At 38.1% G+C, this 18,569-nt stretch overlaps 1 protein-coding gene across 7 annotated transcripts in view; it reads right to left on the bottom strand.

Annotated features, from left to right (window-relative positions):
- SNX14 (sorting nexin 14) overlaps positions 1-18,569 on the bottom strand; it is a 68,843-nt gene that overhangs the window by 12,594 nt on the left and 37,680 nt on the right. For 5 of the 7 annotated variants that reach the window (XM_067702644.1, XM_067702643.1, XM_067702642.1 and 2 more), the window contains exons 16-19: positions 18,412-18,438; positions 16,223-16,355; positions 8,323-8,524; positions 1,135-1,218 (exon numbers count right to left, since the gene is read on the bottom strand). In XM_067702644.1, coding sequence (XP_067558745.1) covers positions 1,135-1,218; positions 8,323-8,524; positions 16,223-16,355; positions 18,412-18,438 — 446 coding nt within the window. The remainder of the gene's footprint in view (positions 1-1,134; positions 1,219-8,322; positions 8,525-16,222; positions 16,356-18,411; positions 18,439-18,569) is intronic. The other 2 variants (XM_067702640.1, XM_067702641.1) reach the window with 1 other exon arrangement.

The raw sequence follows: 18,569 nt of genomic DNA, 5'->3' as shown, positions 1-18,569 counted from the left end.
AAGCTTCAAAAACTTATCATGAGATTATTTTGAAATTGGTGGGATTCTATTAGACAAAATCTTACTGAAGAAATACCTACTCTCTCACGGAGAAAATGGCAGCATTTTGCCAATGCTATATAAGCTTAAAAACAAAATTTAAAAACCATGGACATGTTTTCTCAGACAGGGCCAACCCTGGACATTTTAGTACCAAAAAGGAAAAATATTGTTGGGAATCCAACCAACTTTGATTGCTCCAGGATTTTAAATTACGGAGATAAATGATCTTTTCTCAACTCTAAATCAAAAGGAAAAGTCTCAGAGAAAGACCAAGACAAGGATGGCATTGTACCAGACTGGCAAAGGCAAAGAGAAAACCATTTAAGGACAAGTACAAACTCAAAATCTAGACAAAAAAGTAGATTTGTGGGACCTTGTATTTTTTATCTTTCTATAATCTCCTTATTGTGGGCTTCGTTCTTATAGCAGAGTAGAGAAGTTTTCCTGCCCTTTACAATTCAAAACCAACCTGAATTTGGATCAGGGGACACTCCACAGAACTTTTCTAAAATCAAAAGATTCAGAATACACAATTCAAGCTCAGCAATTTACATACAAAATGACTAGAAATACTTCATGACTATAAACCTAATATTAACTAAAATAAATGGACAGATAAGAGAGACTGAGAGGTGAGAGGAAGACTGAAAAGAGTGCTCTGCTTTTCTGATTGATCTACCCTTAAAAGAAACACACAACTACAAGGTTTTTTTTCCATATCGAAATCTAAGAGCTAAATCAAAACATTTGTCATGTTACATAGAAACATGTTTACCACAGAAGATGATGGCAAAAGAAAAGAGCAACTCAAATGCCTGGTTTAAATTCTCTGCCACTGTCTTTTAAATTTTAATATCATTATTGCTTCAAAAGCAATAAATTTGCATTGTAAAAACTTAAAAAATATAAATAAGCAGAAATGAGATAAAAACAGTACATTCCTATCATCACTAGTAGTGTACACAAGTGTCACTGTTACATTTCCTTAGTACAGTTACTTAAAATTAGAAAGTAATTTCAGAAAGCTGGTTCAACAGCTTTCAAGAAAGCTAATGCTGAAATGTAATGTTTTATACAAAAAGGACAACATACCATGAAATTCTGTTAGTTTTGACTCAAGTACATAGAATTCAAGGTATCTTCTATAGACAGACCAATGTTCAGGCTCATGCCCAACTGCAAAATGAATGAATACACACTGAGAAATAAACAATTTTACAAACTACTACTAAAAGAATGCACTATTTATAACATTAAGTATACAAAGCTGGAAATTATTCCAGTCTTAATAATTTATTATTTCTTGGGAATTCCCTGGAGGTCCAGTGGTTATGACTCCACACTTCCACTGCAGTGGGCATAGGTTCGATCCCTGGTCAGGGAACTAAGATCCCACAAGCTGCACAGTGCAGCCAATAAAAAAAAGAAAAGAAAGTGCCTTGGGCTTCCCCGGTGGCGCAGTGGTTGGGAGTCCGTCTGCCGATGCAGGGGACGCGGGTTCGTGCCCCAGTGCGGGAAGATCCCACATGCCGCGGAGCAGCTGTGCCCATGAGCCATGGCCACTGAGCCTGCGCGTCCGGAGCCTGTGCTCCGCAACCGGAGAGGCCACAGCAGTCAGAGGCCCGCGTACCAAAAAAAAAAAAAGAAAAGAAAATAAAGTGCCTAGACTACATGTAAGAAAACTCGTTTGCTAATCTAAAAGCATGCTGGAGGGGCAGGGGACAGCTGAAACTCTCCCAAGATGCAGGCAGGGGCAGATGCCATTACTGTCTCCCCACCTACCCTGCTAGCACAGGCAGACAAGCTTGGAAATGGCACCCCCCAGCCTTGCTTGGATAGGCAGGGGTAAGTGGTTGCAGCACTAACCCACTGCCTTGCTGAAGCCAGAGTGGTTGCAGCGCTCCCTGGCTCCCGGGCTGTGACTGGCAAGCACGAGCAGCTGCAGCATTCTTCCTCTCCCCGCCTAAAGCCAGCTCACTCACATAGGCAAGGCACTCTCCCACTGCACTGCTGAGAGCTGCAAGCACAGGCAGGCTTTCTGACACTGGCCAGCATGCCCTGCCCCCTACACTCACCAGCTGCCTTGCTGAAGCCAGCAGGTGTGTGCAATCCACACAGGGGACACCCCTTGATCACTTGGCCCTGGTGGCTAAGGGAGCTGGCAATACTGAGCTCCACGGGACTGTACCAGTTGGAAAGACAGTTCCTGGAAAGGCACACCGCCCCCCAGGGACTGCACAGACAGCACACTAAATAAACCCCCAGTCTTCCTGTGAAAAAGGCCTATTTACTTAGCTTGGAGCTTCAGCCTGAGGGACAGGCTTCAGATTTTCCACACATCTAGGAGTTAAGGAAGAGCACCCAGAGAACGTAAGCAGGGAGACACCATCCCTGCACACCCCCTTGGCCTCACTACAGCTCAATAAGAACTCTCAGGAGCTCATACACTCGTCTAAGCAGCTATGCACCCTGAGGACACCTACAGATCTCCTGGAATGGAGGCAGGTAGGGATTTTGACTGTGGCCCTGCAGGACTGTATATATCTGCCTACTTTAAAGGCTGCTGCCTAAGTGTCTGGCTTCCCATCAGCATGAAACGAGGCGATAAACGGGATTCCTCCCCTTGGAACACTAATAGGTCTTGGCACATGCTCCATAACAGGCATATATCAAGAATAAATCAGGCAGTTTAGACAATCACAAAGGTTCAAAAGACAAAGAAGACCTAGGGCAAGGTTGAATTAGAGGGCTCATCACCTACACAGGCCACTCTTCAAGACTGAGAGAGGTAGCTGTTTCCCCTAATACACAGAAAGAAGCACAGGGTCAAGTAAAATGAGGAAATAGGGCTTCCCTGGTGGCGCAGTGGTTGAGAGTCTGCCTGCCGATGCAGGGGACACGGTCCGGGAAGATCCCACATGCCGCGGAGCAGCTGGGCCCATGAGCCATGGTCGCTGAGCCTGCGCGTCCGGAGCCCATGCTCCGCAACGGGAGAGGCCCGTGTACCACAAAAAAAAAAAAAAAAAAAGAAGATAACTTATGGGACCTATAGGATAATATCAAGTGAAATAACACTCGCATTATAGGGGTCGCAAAAGGAGAAGAGAAAAAGGGGCAGAAAAGTTATCTGAAGAAATAATGGCTGAAAACTTCCTTAACCTGGGGAAGGAAACAGACATCCAGGTCCAAGAAGCCCAGAGAGTTCCAAATAACAGGGTCCTCCACAGATCTTTCCTGGATAGCCACAGCTCTATTCCTGGCTTCTGCTGAGATGATTGATCCATGAGTCACATGCCTGATCTCTTCAGCAAACCATTGTTCAGCCACACCCTTGGCTTTTTTCCAGAGCATGATATATGGATAGTCTGAGAATTTTCCAAACCTTCAAGTTCTAGTTCTTTTTTTTTTTTGACTATCCCTATGTCTATTGTTTTTTTAACACTTTTATTGGAGTATAATTGCTTTACAATGGTGTGTTAGTTTCTGCTTTATAACAAAGTGAATCAGCTATACATATACATATATCCCCATATCTCCTCCCTCTTGCATCTCCCTCCCACCCTCCCTATCCCACCCCTCTAGGTGGTCAAAAGCACTGAGGTGATCTCCCTGTGCTATGCGGCTGCTTCCTACTAGCTATCTATTTTACATTTGGTAGTATATATAAGTCCATGCCACTCTCTTACTTCGTCCCAGCTTACCCTTCCCCCTCCCCGTGTCCTCAAGTCCATTCTCTACTTCCGCGTCTTTATCCCTGTCCTGCCCCTAGGTTCTTCATAACCAGTGTTTTTTGTTTGTTTGTTTTTTAGATTCCATATATGTATGTGTTAGCATATGGTATTTGTTTTTCTCTTTCTTATTTACTTCACTCTGTATGACAGACTCTGGGTCCATCCACCTCACTACAAATAACTCAATTTCATTTCTTTTTATGGCTGAGTAATATTCCATTGTATATATGTGCCACATCTTCTTTATCCATTCATCTGTCGATGGACACTTAGGTTGCTTCCATGTCCTGGCTATTGTAAATAGAGCTGCAATGATCATTGTGGTACATGACTCTTTTTGAATTATGGTTTTCTCAGGGTATATGCCCAGTAGTGGGATTGCTGGGTCATATGGTAGTTCCATTTTTAGTTTTTTAAGGAACCTCGATACTGTTCTCCAAATGACTGTATCAATTTACATTCCCACCAACAGTGCAAGACGGTTCCCTTTTCTCCACACCTTCTCCAGCATTTATTGTTTGTAGATTTTTTGATGATAGCCATTCTGATTGGTGTGAGGTGACACCTCATTGTAGTTTTGATTAGCCAAAACAATCTTGAGAAAAAAGAACAAAGCTAGAGGTATCATGCTCCCTGATTTTAAACTGTACTACAAACCTATAATAATCAAACAAGTATGGTACTGGCATAAAAACAGACACATAGATCAATGGAACAGAAGAGAGAGCCCAGAAATAAACCCACACATATATGGTCAATTAATTTATGACAATGGAGGCAAGAATATACAGTGGGGAAAGGAGAGCCTCTTCTGTCCTTTAATAAGTAAACATTGTTGAGCAGCAAACTCAAGTGGAGGAACAAACTCAAGTGTTTTCTACAAATAACTAGTCAGGACTCTTTAAAAAAGTGTCAAGTTCATTAAAGACAAGGGAAGACTGAGAAACTATCACAGAACATAGGAGACTAAGGAGACAAGACTAAATTCAGTGTGGGATCCTGGGCTGGATCCTGAACCAGAAAGAGGGTATTAGTGGGAAAACTGGTGAAATTCAAATGAATATCCCATCAATGCTAATTTCCTGGTTTCAATCATTGTACTATGGTTTTATAAGATGTCAATACAAGGGGAAGCTGGGTAAAGGGTGTATGACAACTTTCTGTACTATTTTTTGCAACCTTTCTGTAACCGTCTTAGTCTGCTCAGGCTGCTATAACAAAACACCATAAACTGGGTGGCTTATTTTATTTTTTTAATTTGTTTATTTTATTTATTTATTTTTGGCTGCATTGGATCTTCATTGCTGTGCGCAGGCTTTCTCTAGCTGTGTTGAGCAGGGGCTACTCTTCGTTACAATGTGTGGACTTCTCATTGCAGTGGCTTCTCTTGTTGTGCAGCATGGGCTCTAGGTGCACGGGCGTCAGTAGTTGTGGAGCACAGGCTCAGTAGTTGTGGCTCGCAGGCTCAGTAATTGTGGAGCATGGGCTTAGTTGCTGTGCGGCATGTGGGATCTTCCTGGACCAGGGATCGAACCCATGTCCCCTGCATTGGCAGGCAGATTCTTAAACACTGCGCCACCAGTGTGACTTATTTTTAAAAATTAAAATAAAAATAGGGACATCCCTGGTGGTCCAGGGGTTAAGACTCCACTCTCCCAAAGCAGGGGGCCTGGGTTCGATCCCTGGTCAGGGAACTAGAGCCCACAGGCAGCAACTAAGAACCCACATGCCACAACTAAAGATCCCACATGCTGCAACTAAAGATCCAGCAGGCAGCAATGAAGATCCCACACACAGCAGCGAAGATCCCGTGTGCCGCAACTAAGATTCGGCGCGGTCAAATAAATAAATAAATAAATAAATAAAATTAGGGCTTCCCTGGTGGCTCAGTGGTTAAGAATCCGCCTGCCAATTCAGGGGACATGGGTTTGATCCCTGGTCCGGGAAGATCCCACATGTAGTGGAGCAACTAAGCCCATGTGCCACAACTACTGAGCCTGCGCTCCAGAGCCTGCGAGCCACAACTACTGAGCCTGTGCACCACAACTACTGAAGCCTGAGCTCCTAGAGCCCGTGCTCCACAACAAGAAAAGCCACCACAATGAGAAGCCCACACACCGCAACAAAGAGTAGCCCCTGCTCGCTGCAACTAGAGAAAGCCCGCGTGCAGCAACAAAGACCCAATGCAGCCAAAAATTAATCAATAAATTTTTAAAAAATTCTTATAAACTAAAATTAAAATTAATAAATGGTGTTGGGAAAACTGAACAGCTACATGCAAAAGAATGAAACTGGACCACTATCTTATACCATGTAAAAAAATTAACTGAAAATAAATTAAAGATTTGTATGAAAGACTTAAAACCATAAAACTCCTAGAAGAAAACACAGGTGGCAAGCTCCCTGACATTGGTTTTAGTGATTTTTTTGTTTTCATCTGACTCTAAAGGCAAGGGAAACAAAGCAAAAATAAACAAATGGGACTACATCAAACAAAAAGATTTTGCACAGTGAAGGAAACCATCAACAATACAAAAAGGCAATCTACTGAATGGGAGAAGGTATTTGCAAAGCATATATCTAATAAGGGCTTGATATCCCATATACATAAAGAACTCACACAATTCAGTAACAAGAACACCTATTAAAAAATGGACAGATGATCTGAATAGACATTTTTCCAAAGAATACATATAGATGGCTAAACAGACACATGATAAGATGCTCAACATCACTAATCATCAGGGAAATGCAAATCAAAACCACAATGAGATACCACCTCACACCTGTCAGAATGGCCACTGTGAAAAAGACAAGAAATAACAAGTGTTGATGAGGATGTGGTAAAAAGGGAACCCTTGTGTACTGCTGGTGGGAATGTAAATTGGTGCAGTCACTATGGAAAACAGTATGGAAGTTCCTCAAAAAATTACAAACAGATTTACCATATCATCCAACAATTCCACTGCTGGGTATCTATCCAAAAAAACACTAATTCGAAAAGATATATGCACTCCTATATTCACTGCAGCATTATTTGCAATAAACAAGACATGGAAACAACCTAAATGTCCATCAACAGATGAATGGATAGAGAAGATGTGGTATATGTATACAATGGAATACTACTCAGCCATTTAAAAAGAATGAAATCTTGCCATTTGTAACAACATGGATGGACCTTGAGGGTATTAAGCTGAATGAAATAAGTCAAAGAAAGACAAATAGCACATGATTTCACTTATACAAGGAATCTAAAAAACAAAACAAACAAACCAAAACAAAATGCAGACTCATACAGAGATCAGATGGGTGGCTGCCAGAGAAGGACAAAATGGGTGAAGGTGATCAAGTAGTACAAACTTCCAGTTATAAAATAAATAAGTCATAGGGATATAAAGTACAGCATGGGGAACACAGTCAATAATATTGTATTAACTTTGTATGGTGAAGGACGGTAACCAGACTTATTGTGGTGATCATTTTGCAGTGTATCCAGAATCACTATATTGTACCTAAAATCACTATATTGAATCACTATATTGTACCTAAAACTAATGTAATAATGTATGTCAATTATACCTCAATAAAAAGCAATTTATTTATATTGATAGGGATTTATATTTGAATAGTCAAACATTTTAAATAATTTTCTGAGAGCCAAGAACACTGAGAGAAAAGCCAGATTTTAAGTACTAGGCACAGCAAAGAATTGAATCCAGAAGTTAACTAGGTATTCCTTTCCAAATTCTTTTTAACACTTAAAATTCCTATCAGCAGAAACAGCAGACAAAAGACGTAAGTGACTGTGTTTGAAACTGAAATGAAACTCTAATATCGACAAAGGTTTGTCTGTATACTTATTAAAATGCTGAGCTAGAACAGCATCTAGCAAGACCGAACAGAAGTTACAGCAAAATCCAGTAGCAGTGACTCAGAACTGAAGAGAACAAGATCCTGCCTGGTATTTAACTACAATAGGGAATATCATTGCTAGCTACTCTGAGCATTCTTCCTTCCCCATTCCTATACTTTATGTTCCTATGCATGAAACAGGATCAGCTTCCGAGAAAAATCAAACACCTAATACTTTTTGAAAAATAAATAAGGGGAATCATTAGCACTGACCTTCATCTTATCACTTCGTCACTCCTCTCTCGAAACCATTTCCTAACCCTGCCACTTTTTCCTTCTTTCCTCACAGACTGTCCCTTCTTCCTGAGGTCAACTTTATTTTTCTGCTCATCATTCCCAAAATGTGCACAACTTTGATGTGTTTTTGCTTATACAGACTGCCCACTCTCTTGGACAAAGCCCAGGGTGGCGAATATTTATCCTGCTATAGATGCTGTTTACCCCTGTCTCGACTGTAACACACGGATGAAATAACCAAAAGAAAAAAGACAGCAAAACATAAAGAAAACTTGTAAAGTTGTGTTTGATCATATTTTTACCAATTATTATTAGCCCACAACAATGGAGGGGGAGAAATGCTGTCTTAATCATTTTAATACCTGATTAGTGCTATATGCATTAATAATATTAATACCTGCTCTTCTATCATTTCTTTCAACATCAATACAAAACACTGGTATTCTCTCCTTTTTCTCCTTCCTTTCAGAGGAGGTATCTTCAAAAAAGTCTACATATGGAATGCTAATTTTCCATGCAGCAAGGTTTCGAGGAGTATTAGGTGTGTTCACAGCTTCCACTGGAGAATCATCTTCCATTACAACAATACCTTCTTCAATCTGGAAAAAAATCATCAGAAAAAAAAATTAATACTTCCAGGACCTTTATACCTATAGCATATGAGATGTAACTACACAGTAATATGCCCATATAAAGTCTATAATTTTTTAATACTTTTGAAATTAAGTGATATCAAATTTTCTACTGAAAAGGTTAAGGATAAAAAACTAAAACTAACAAGTTACTAGCATCAACTCCAGGTTTTGTTGCATCACCAATATATGAAAATTCAACAGAATATAAGACACTTCAGCAATTACTGGAAAAGATATTAAAAATATACAAATACAGAAAAATATTTAACTCTGGTAATAAGAAGTAGAAATTACTGTACTGATATCTTTCATTTAGGAATGTAAAATTTTATAACAGCCACTGATGGAAACTGCACAGATAAACTGGATATGCAATATATTGTTGGTTACAAGATATACCTGTACGATCCTTTTAGAAAGCGTTTTGCCCATATACATTTATCAATATAAGAAGCCATAAAACAGTTTCAACCAAGTTAATTCCATTTCTGGCAACTTATTCTAATACAAGCATTTATTTTAGACAAATTTTTTTAAACTATGAAAAAGGCACAAGTATAAATATATTCACTGCAGCATTAGATAATATAAAATTAGAAAAAAGGTCTGAAAGGGACCCACCTCTATACAATTAAGATTGTTTTTTCATCTCCTAGCTTCTAAAATTTTAATAATATAAATATTTAAAATAAATATTCTTTAAAATATTACTTGAAGAACAATTATTTTAAAAAAGCAGTGTTAAACATGTTCTAGAAATAAACATGCAGAAAGAAGGGGAAAAAAATGTCTGTCTTCACTAAATCGGAAAAGAATCTCTGAATTGGCACATTATAACACCTGGTCACCTAGACATCTCTGATTCATGTTAAAGGGGGCAAAATTTTACAGATAAAACACAACCATCTTGAACACACTTTTTTAAGGAAATGAGTCAAAGGTTGTAGCGCTTAAGAGAATTCTGAACAGTCTAGTCAGAGCAAACCAGTAGAGAAGAGGTATTTCTTTCCAGAATTCTAGCACCCTACCTTCACTCTCCATTCTACTCTCTTCCCACACCTGGTAGCCAACTCTCTTCTAAGTGAATTCTTTTCCTCCCCCACTAAGTCCCTTGGCAATTATCCCTTTTTCTGTTCCTGTCCTAAAATGGCTTTCTGTCACCCCTAATAAGACTGTTAAGAATCTTAGGAAGACTTCTTAATGCTCTGTTGAAAACAAAAATGTCTTCCAGGCCTAAAACAATGAAACTGTAAAAACAGACGATAAGTGTTAGTTCTTGCCTTTTGGGGACAAGGCTATCTATCTCCTTACAAACCTGGAAGAAAAACAGAGAAGCATGTGTGAGGGAAACACCCACTCCACTGCTTGGAATCTGAGGTACAGGGCAGCATTTTCCATGGTTATTACAACTGTAATTTTGTTAACAGACTTGGCTTTTGACGAGAAATGATAAAATGAATCATAAAATGATAGAAAATTTGTTTAACAAGCTGACTAAAAGCCAAGAAATGGGACATTCTTAAATAAAAATCAATCTAAGAAACAAAATAGAAAATTCTTAACATAAAAATATCAATAAAAGACAAAGAACAAAGTTTAATATTTTATTACTGCTACCATTTAAATGGTGTTTATATCAAAAAAGTAAATGAAAAATCTCTAGGGCAATATTTCTTCAAGAATTTTCAGGGATTCCTTTAATATTATTTAAAAATATATAACCAAAATTTTATAAAAAGGAAAACCAAGTGCTTTCTCATTTTCAAACAGATGTTCCCGCTACAAAGAAGACAGGGAATAAAACAGGCAGAGGATAAAAGGCAAAGAGATGTCCCCCTATTTCCTTGAGAAATACTATAATTTAACTCATTATTAGCCTTTCCTATGTTGGGGATAACTGCCAATATACCAATGGGCGTATTACGTTCCAGAAGTTTATCTGTGAATCAGTTCTGAACTTGGACAGAAATGCATTTTCAGACAGACCCAACCTTACATAGAAGACTTTGGTTCCCAGGCCAGTATACATATGCCAATTTAACTTATAATTTATCTGATGGTATTATAACACTGTATAGTACTTACTGCACTTACTGTGTGCTGGGCACTGTCCCAAGTGCTTCATATATATCACTTATTACTCCTCACAACACCCATATACAAGCTAGATACTATTATCCCCATTTCACATGTGAGGAAGTTAAATCAAAATAAAATTAAGCAATTTACCCAAGGTCACATAGCAAGGAGGCACTGCTACCAAATGATCACGTCAAGTTGATCCTTTTCTAAAAAAATAAAAATCTTCCAGGTCTCAATTTTGGATCACATACCACTTTAGCCCTGGCAGTGAGACTGGCAATTTCCCTTTCCCATACACTTCCTAAACAAGGCAAAGGAGATTTCCCCGAGGTCCCACAGTTTAGAACTAGCACAGTACCCCCAAATCCTAAGTGGGACTATCTTGGTCTGGTTTAACACCCTAGCCACCTCCTGTCTTTTCTCTTCAGAGTACTAACAATTAGTTTGCCCTCTTACCCTACTTTCCATTATTACTATCTTTGCTTCCAATCAAGAATTTCCAAGACAACCCTTAGAATGGGAGAAAATATTTGCAAATGAAGCAACTGGCAAGGGATTAATCTCCAAAATATACAAACAGCTCATGCAGCTCAATATCAAAAAAATAAATAACCCATTCAAAAAATGGGCAGATCTAAATAGACATTTCTCCAAAGAAGACATACAGATGGCCAAAAAGCACATGAAAAGATGCTCAACATCACTATTACAGAAATGCAAATCAAAACTACAATGAGGTATCACCGCACACCAGAGAGAATGACCATCATCAAAAAATCAACAAACAAGACTTCCCTGGTGGCTCGGTGGCTAAGAATCTGCCTGCCAACGCAGGGGACACAGGTTCGATCCTTGGTCCAGGAAGATCCCACATGCCGTGGAGCAACTAAGCCTGTGTGCCACAACTACTGAGCCTATGCTCTAGAGACCACGAGCCACAACTACTGAAGCCCGCACGCCTAGAGCCTGTGCTCTGCAACAAGAGAAGCCACTGTGGTGAGAAACCCGCACACTGCAACGAAGAGCAGCCCCTGCTTGCTGCAACTAGAGGAAACCCGCACACAGTGACGACCCAATGCAGCCAAAAATAAATTTAAAAATTAAAAAAAAAAATCTACAAACAATAAATGCTGGAAGGGTGTGGAGAAAAGGGAACCCTCCTACGCTGTTGGTAGGAATGTAAATTCGTACAGCCACTATGGAGAACAGTATGGGGGTTCCTTAAAAAACTAAAATTAGAACTACCATATGACCCAGCAATCCCACTCTTAAGCATATACCCAGAGGAAACTATAATTCAAAAAGATACATGCACCCCAATGTTCATTGCAGCACTATTTACAATAGCCAGGACATGGAAGCAACCTAAGTGTCCATCAACAGAGGAATGGATAAAAGAAGATGTGGTACATATATACAATGGAATATTACTCAGCCATAAAAAAGAAAAAATAATGCCATTTGCAACAACGTGGATGGACCCAGAGATTGTCATACTGAGTGAAGTAAGTCAGACACAGAAAGACAAATATCTCATGATATCGCTTATATGTGGAATCTAAAAAAAAAGCATACAAATGAACTTATTTACAAAACAGAAGTAGAGTCACAGATGCAGAAAACAAACTTATGGTTAACGGGGTAAGGTGGGGGGTAAATTGGGAGATAGACTGACGTATACACACTACTATATATAAAATAGATAACTAATAAGAACCTGCTGTATAGCACAGGGAACTCTATTCAACACTATGTAATAGCCTATATGGGAGAAGAATCTAAAAAAAAAAAAAAGAGTGTATATGTGTATATGTATGACTGATTCGCTTTGCTGTACACCTGGAACTAACACAACATTGTAAATCAACTATACTCCATTAAAAATTAAACAAAAAATTATACTTCAATAAAAAATAAGTAAATAAAGACCAATAAAGAATTTCCTTCCTCCTTGGGCCACTACAAAACAGAACAAACTTTCTCAGCTTTTTAAAGATAGCCTCCTGGATTTGCCTGGTGGCGCAGTGGTTAAGAATCCACCTGCCTATGGTACTGGCACAAAAACAGAAAGATAGATCAATGGAACAGGATAGAAAGCCCAGAGATAAACCCATGCACATATAGACACCTTATCTTTGATAAAGGTGGCAGTAATGTACAGTGGAGAAAGGACAGCCTCTTCAATAAGTGGTGCTAGGAAAACTGGACAGGTACATGTAAAAGTATGAGATTAGATCACTCCCTAACACCATACACAAAAATAAGCTCAAAATGGATTAAAGACCTAAATGTAAGGCCAGAAACTATCAAACTCTTAGAGGAAAACATAGGCAGAACACTCTATGACATAAATCACAGCAAGATCCTTTCTGACCCACCTCCTAGAGTAATGGAAATAAAAACAAAAATAAACAAATGGGACCTAATGAAACTTCAAAGCTTTTGCACAGCAAAGGAAACCATAAACAAGACCAAAAGACAACCCTCAGAATGGGAGAAAATATTTGCAAATGAAGCAACCGACAAAGGATTAATCTCCAAAATTTACAAGCAGCTCATGCAGCTCAATAACAAGAAAACAAACAACCCAATCCAAAAATGGGCAGAAGACCTAAATAGACATTTCTCCAAAGAAGATATACAGACTGCCAACAAACACATGAAAGAATGCTCAACATCATTAATCATTAGAGAAATGCAAATCAAAACTACAATGAGATATCATTTCACACCAGTCAGAATGGCCATCATCAAAAAATCTAGAAACAATAAATGCTGGAGAGGGTGTGGAGAAAAGGGAACACTCTTGCACTGCTGGTGGGAATGTGAATTGGTTCAGCCACTATGGAGAACAGTATGGAGGTTCCTTAAAAAACTACAAATAGAACTACCATATGACCCAGCAATCCCACTACTGGGCATATACCCTGAGAAAACCAAAATTCAAAAAGAGTCATGTACCAAAATGTTCATTGCAGCTCTATTTACAATAGCCCGGAGATGGAAACAACCTAAGTGCCCATCATCGGATGAATGGATAAAGAAGATGTGGCACATATATACAATGGAATATTACTCAGCCATAAAAAGAAACGAAATTGAGCTATTTGTAATGAGGTGGATAGACCTAGAGTCTGTCATACAGAGTGAAGTAAGTCAGAAAGAAAAAGACAAATACTGTATGCTAACACATATATATGGAATTTAAGAAAAAAAATGTCATGAAGAACCTAGGGGTAAAGCAGGAATAAAGACGCAGACCTCCTAGAGAACGGACTTGAGGTTATGGGGAGGGGGAAGGGTGAGCTGTGACAGGGTGAGAGAGAGTTATGGGCATATACACACTAACAAACGTAGTAAGGTAGATAGCTAGTGGGAAGCAGCCGCATGGCACAGGGATATTGGCTCGGTGCTTTGTGACAGCCTGGAGGGGTGGGATAGGGAGGGTGGGAGGGAGGGAGACGCAAGAGGGAAGACATATGGGAACATATGTTTATGTATGACTGATTCACTTTGTTATGGAGCAGAAACTAACACACCATTGTAAAGCAATTGTACCCCAATAAAGATGTTAAAAAAAAAAAAGAAAGAAAGAAATAGGTATACCTTTTTTCATACCAAAAAAAAAAAAAAAAAAAGAATCCACCTGCCAATGCAGGGGACAAGGGTTCGATCCCTGGTCCAGAAGATCCCACATGCCACAGAGCAACTAAGCCCATGTGCCACGACTACTGAGCCTGCACTCTAGAGCCCGCAAGCCACAACTACTGAAGCCCACGCGCCTAGAGCCCATGCAGACCAAAAAAAAAAAAAAAAGCCTCCTATTCCTGAAGCAAAACTATAGCTTGTATTTCAAGTAATTGGGAAGAACAAAAAAGAAAAAGTACATCTTTCCCCATAAAAATTATGTTTCGAGTTCACAATAACATGGGTAAATGCTTTTGTTATATTAAGTTATATTTAAGTTATATTTTGTTATATTAAGTGGGCAGAGATCAGGATAGCAATCTACATATAGCCTAATTTATGGGGGTGGGAAGGGGAAAGATATTTTTAAAAAACAGAATCACAAGAATGTTAATAGAAGTAGTTATTGGGTGGCAGAATTACCGGTGGTATTTTAAATTTTTTTCTATTTTTCTATAGTATTAAAAAATTGAGATGCTTAAAATCTAAAAACATAAACATTGTTTTTTTTAAAAGACTCCCTCCTCTGGTCTACTGTCTTTCTTCTACCCATACTTTTAAGGAAAATATGGGCATGAAAAGAATGCTGTATTTGGATTATCTAAAAAGAAAAAAAAGGATTAAATAAGTTTTTCTTCCATTAAAATTATTGTGAAGAAGCAATGAATCTTTTTAACAATTTATCAGTGCAAAGGGACAAAGGCTGAAAGGAAGGGGTAAAGAGGAAAAATAGGTTTATTTACTCTTCCCTCCCCACTTCCTTCTTCTTGGTCATTACCAATCCAATCACTAATATTCATCCCTTTTATACCCAGGATAGTAAATTTCTTAAGAGCAAAGTTTAGGTCTTAATCATCTTTTTATCTCCAGTGCTGAGACATTAAAAGGCAAAATGAAGACCCAGGATGTCTGTTCAATAAAGATTTTTTAAACAAATGCAAAGTACAAATGAGATAATATCTGCCTTTATAGAACTCCTTAATTGGTAGGAAAGACAATCATAAACATACTTTCAAATACATAAATTAAATCGTAATTTCAGGGAATTCCCTGGCAGTCCAGTGGTTAGGACTCAGAGCTTTCACTGCCAGGGCCCGGGTTCGATCCCTGGTGGGGGAACTAAGATCCCACAAGTCCTGCTGCGCAGCCAAAAAAAAAAAAAATCGTAATTTCAAACACAACGTGGTACATGTTTTAACATATGATCTAACAGAAGCAAAAAAAGGAGGGAATGTTCAATTCTGCTTGGGGACTCAGGTAGGGGCTTATGGGAAGAAACTAGATTCTGAAAGATAAGTATGAATTTTCTAGGTAAATAAAGGGGGAAAAAAGGCATTTCAAGCAAAACAACATGTGAAAAGACAGAGAAATAAAATAGCATGGAGGGTATAATGTGCTTATAAATCTGGGATCTTGTTAAAATGTAAATTATGATTCAGCAGGTCTAGGATGAAGCCTGAGATTCTGTACTGATAACAAGCTCCCAGGTAATGCTGATGCTGCTGGTCCACAGATCACAGTCTGAATATCAAGGGGTTAGGTCAGACATCGATTAACACAACTCCGTGTGCCTGGCCATGTGGTTAGAAAGAGATAAGATCAGGATATGAAGTAAAAGCTTAATCAAAACGTGGTAAATTGTTTGACTATTTAGCAGTATATCAGTAACAGAAACCATCTGGCCATAGTAAGCAATAACTTAGTGCTCAGGAATTTAAAAAATTAGATTAGCACCATGAAACTATAATGACTAGTGAAAGAATGGGAAACATAAACAAAATCTGAAGTAAGAAGTTAAGATTAAGAAAAGGGAAAATAACAAGCGTAACCAATTTTTTATGCCACATTAAGTCTGAAATTATACATACAACAAACTGAAGAATTTTTACTTACAAAGTCATCTTCACCTTCAGCTAAGCCATAATTAGGCAACATAGCTCCCTCCATTGTGGTGCTCTTGAAGACTCCTTTAATTTTGCTACCTATTCGGCTAATTCCAAATGATTCTCCTCTCTTCTGTGTGCTCCTAAATATTAAACAAAAATGTATCAAGAACACAGTAAATTATTACATTATCACAACGGTCCAGTTTACTGTAAACAATAATAAAAATGGTTGCAAAAAGGGTAAACTGAAGGTATAGCTAAACATAACTTTTTGGAGTTCTCAGTCATAGACTGTCTCAACATCTCTATAGCCAAAAGTGACAGAACATTTAAAGTTTAAATTTGAGGGGATGAATTAATGGGACAATATTTATTAACAAACATTTGAAATTTACCTACTATTTAACCTTAAAACATTAACTGAACTAAAAAGAATAAAAGATGAGAGCCCCCTAGTGGTGCATATTTCTTACTGCCATACATTTTTTGAAATAAATTAAAAATGTGGTTAGACCAACGTTCAAAATAGACTATCCTATTCAAACTGTACTGTACTGCTAAAAAAGCACAGTGTAACAGGAAAAAAACAAAACAAAACAATGACCTTCTCAGTACTTCATTTTTAGATGGAAAAACAAAAAAATTCTGAAAATTTTCTTCAACTTTATAATCATATAAATACTCAAAAGAAGAATGAAGTATAAAATACACCATATATAACTTCAAAATAATAACAAGAAAAAATAAAATGCCAAAGGGAAGGGTTAGCAATGAACATAAAGATAAAAGCAAATGTAGCCTAAGGAAGAAGCTTGCTCTGCCATATATATTAAATAATGGTTTTGTAATCTTTTTCAAAAGTGAATTTCTAAAAGCAACAACAAAAAAAGCAGCAAAAATTTCCTCCCCTACAGCCTACTTATTATTGCCTCATGTTTCAACAAATAAAAACATAACTTTTATCCAATTTAAAACTCACTATGTAATACTGCCCTTACGACAGATGTCCAAAGAAAAATGACCATTTTAAAATTCAAGGAGATTGGTGTTGAAGGCCTAACTTAACGAATAGCTATTATTCCTATAAGAAAACGTATTTATAAAAATAATGCAACAGGGCTTCCCTGGTGGCACAGTGGTTGAGAGTCCGCCTGCCGATGTAGGGGACACGGGTTCGTGCCCCGGTCCGGGAAGATCCCACATGCCGCGGAGTAGCTGGGCCCGTGAGCCATGGCCGCTGAGCCTGTGCGTCCGGAGCCTGTGCTCCGCAACGGGAGAGGCCACAACAGTGAGAGGCCCGCGTACCGCAAAAAATAAATAAATAAAATAATAATAATAATAATAATGCAACAGTTACAGAAATAAAAGTAAATTGATGAAGTGTCAAATGCACCAGTATATTAGTGATATGTGCATTTTATACATGTTCAAGGAGTAAATCAAACTTATTTTAAAACTGGAAAAACTCTAATAGTAGTAGTAGTAAAAAGGATACTTAAACTAGAATATTGTTTTACTTAAACAAGCATGCAATTAGTGTTTTTAAAAAATCCAGGATTATAAATATAACTTTCTATGAGAGAAGAAATTTTTCTGAAAAAAAATATGAAAATCTTAACAAAATATTATTAAAATCTCTAGGATCTAGATAGATTATGCTAGTAGACCTAGATTATAAAACAGTTGGGCTTTTTGAAATGACATATTTTTTAAATATTTCACTTGTGATTACACCCAGAAATACTGAAATATTGTACTTCTTGCTTTAAAGAAAGTTCTTTAAACACAAATAATTCTAAAAGAAATTTAGCAAGATCAATAACAACAACGACAAAGAATGAGTCAACAGCCTTAAAAAGCTAAATACTGGATTTTTCACTTTATTTTTATGCTGACATTTTAATTTTCTGATGACATATACAATGCTATTTCAAAAAGGAGACCTCTAGAATAAAAGTAGAGGTTAATCTTAAAAGGATGTCCCAGGGCATTCCCTGGTGGCCTAGTGGTTAGGATTCTAGGCTTTCACTGCCCTGGCCCAGGTTCAATCCCTGGTCCAGGAACTAAGATCCCTCAAGCTGTGCGGCGTGGCCAAAAAAAAAAAAAGGATATCCCAAATACCTGATATAAAGGCAGTAATTGGAGTTAAACAGATAATTTATACAGAAAAGAATCACATGCTGTCTCAAGACTTACCGAAAATCATCCAAACTTAGGCTACTTCTGCAATAACAGACATGTGAAATTACACAAGGAAAAGAGAAAGAGAAAGCCCAGATATTAAACAAGTTTCACTTTAGAACATAAAACAAAATTTAAAAGTTACACAGATGGATAGCATTATGAATAACATG

The sequence above is a fragment of the Pseudorca crassidens genome, chromosome 13 (assembly GCF_039906515.1).
Source record: "Pseudorca crassidens isolate mPseCra1 chromosome 13, mPseCra1.hap1, whole genome shotgun sequence".
NCBI classification, from domain to species: Eukaryota; Metazoa; Chordata; class Mammalia; order Artiodactyla; family Delphinidae; genus Pseudorca; species Pseudorca crassidens.
Note: the sequence above shows the minus strand (reverse complement) of the source record. Positions and strands in the feature narration are given on the sequence as shown.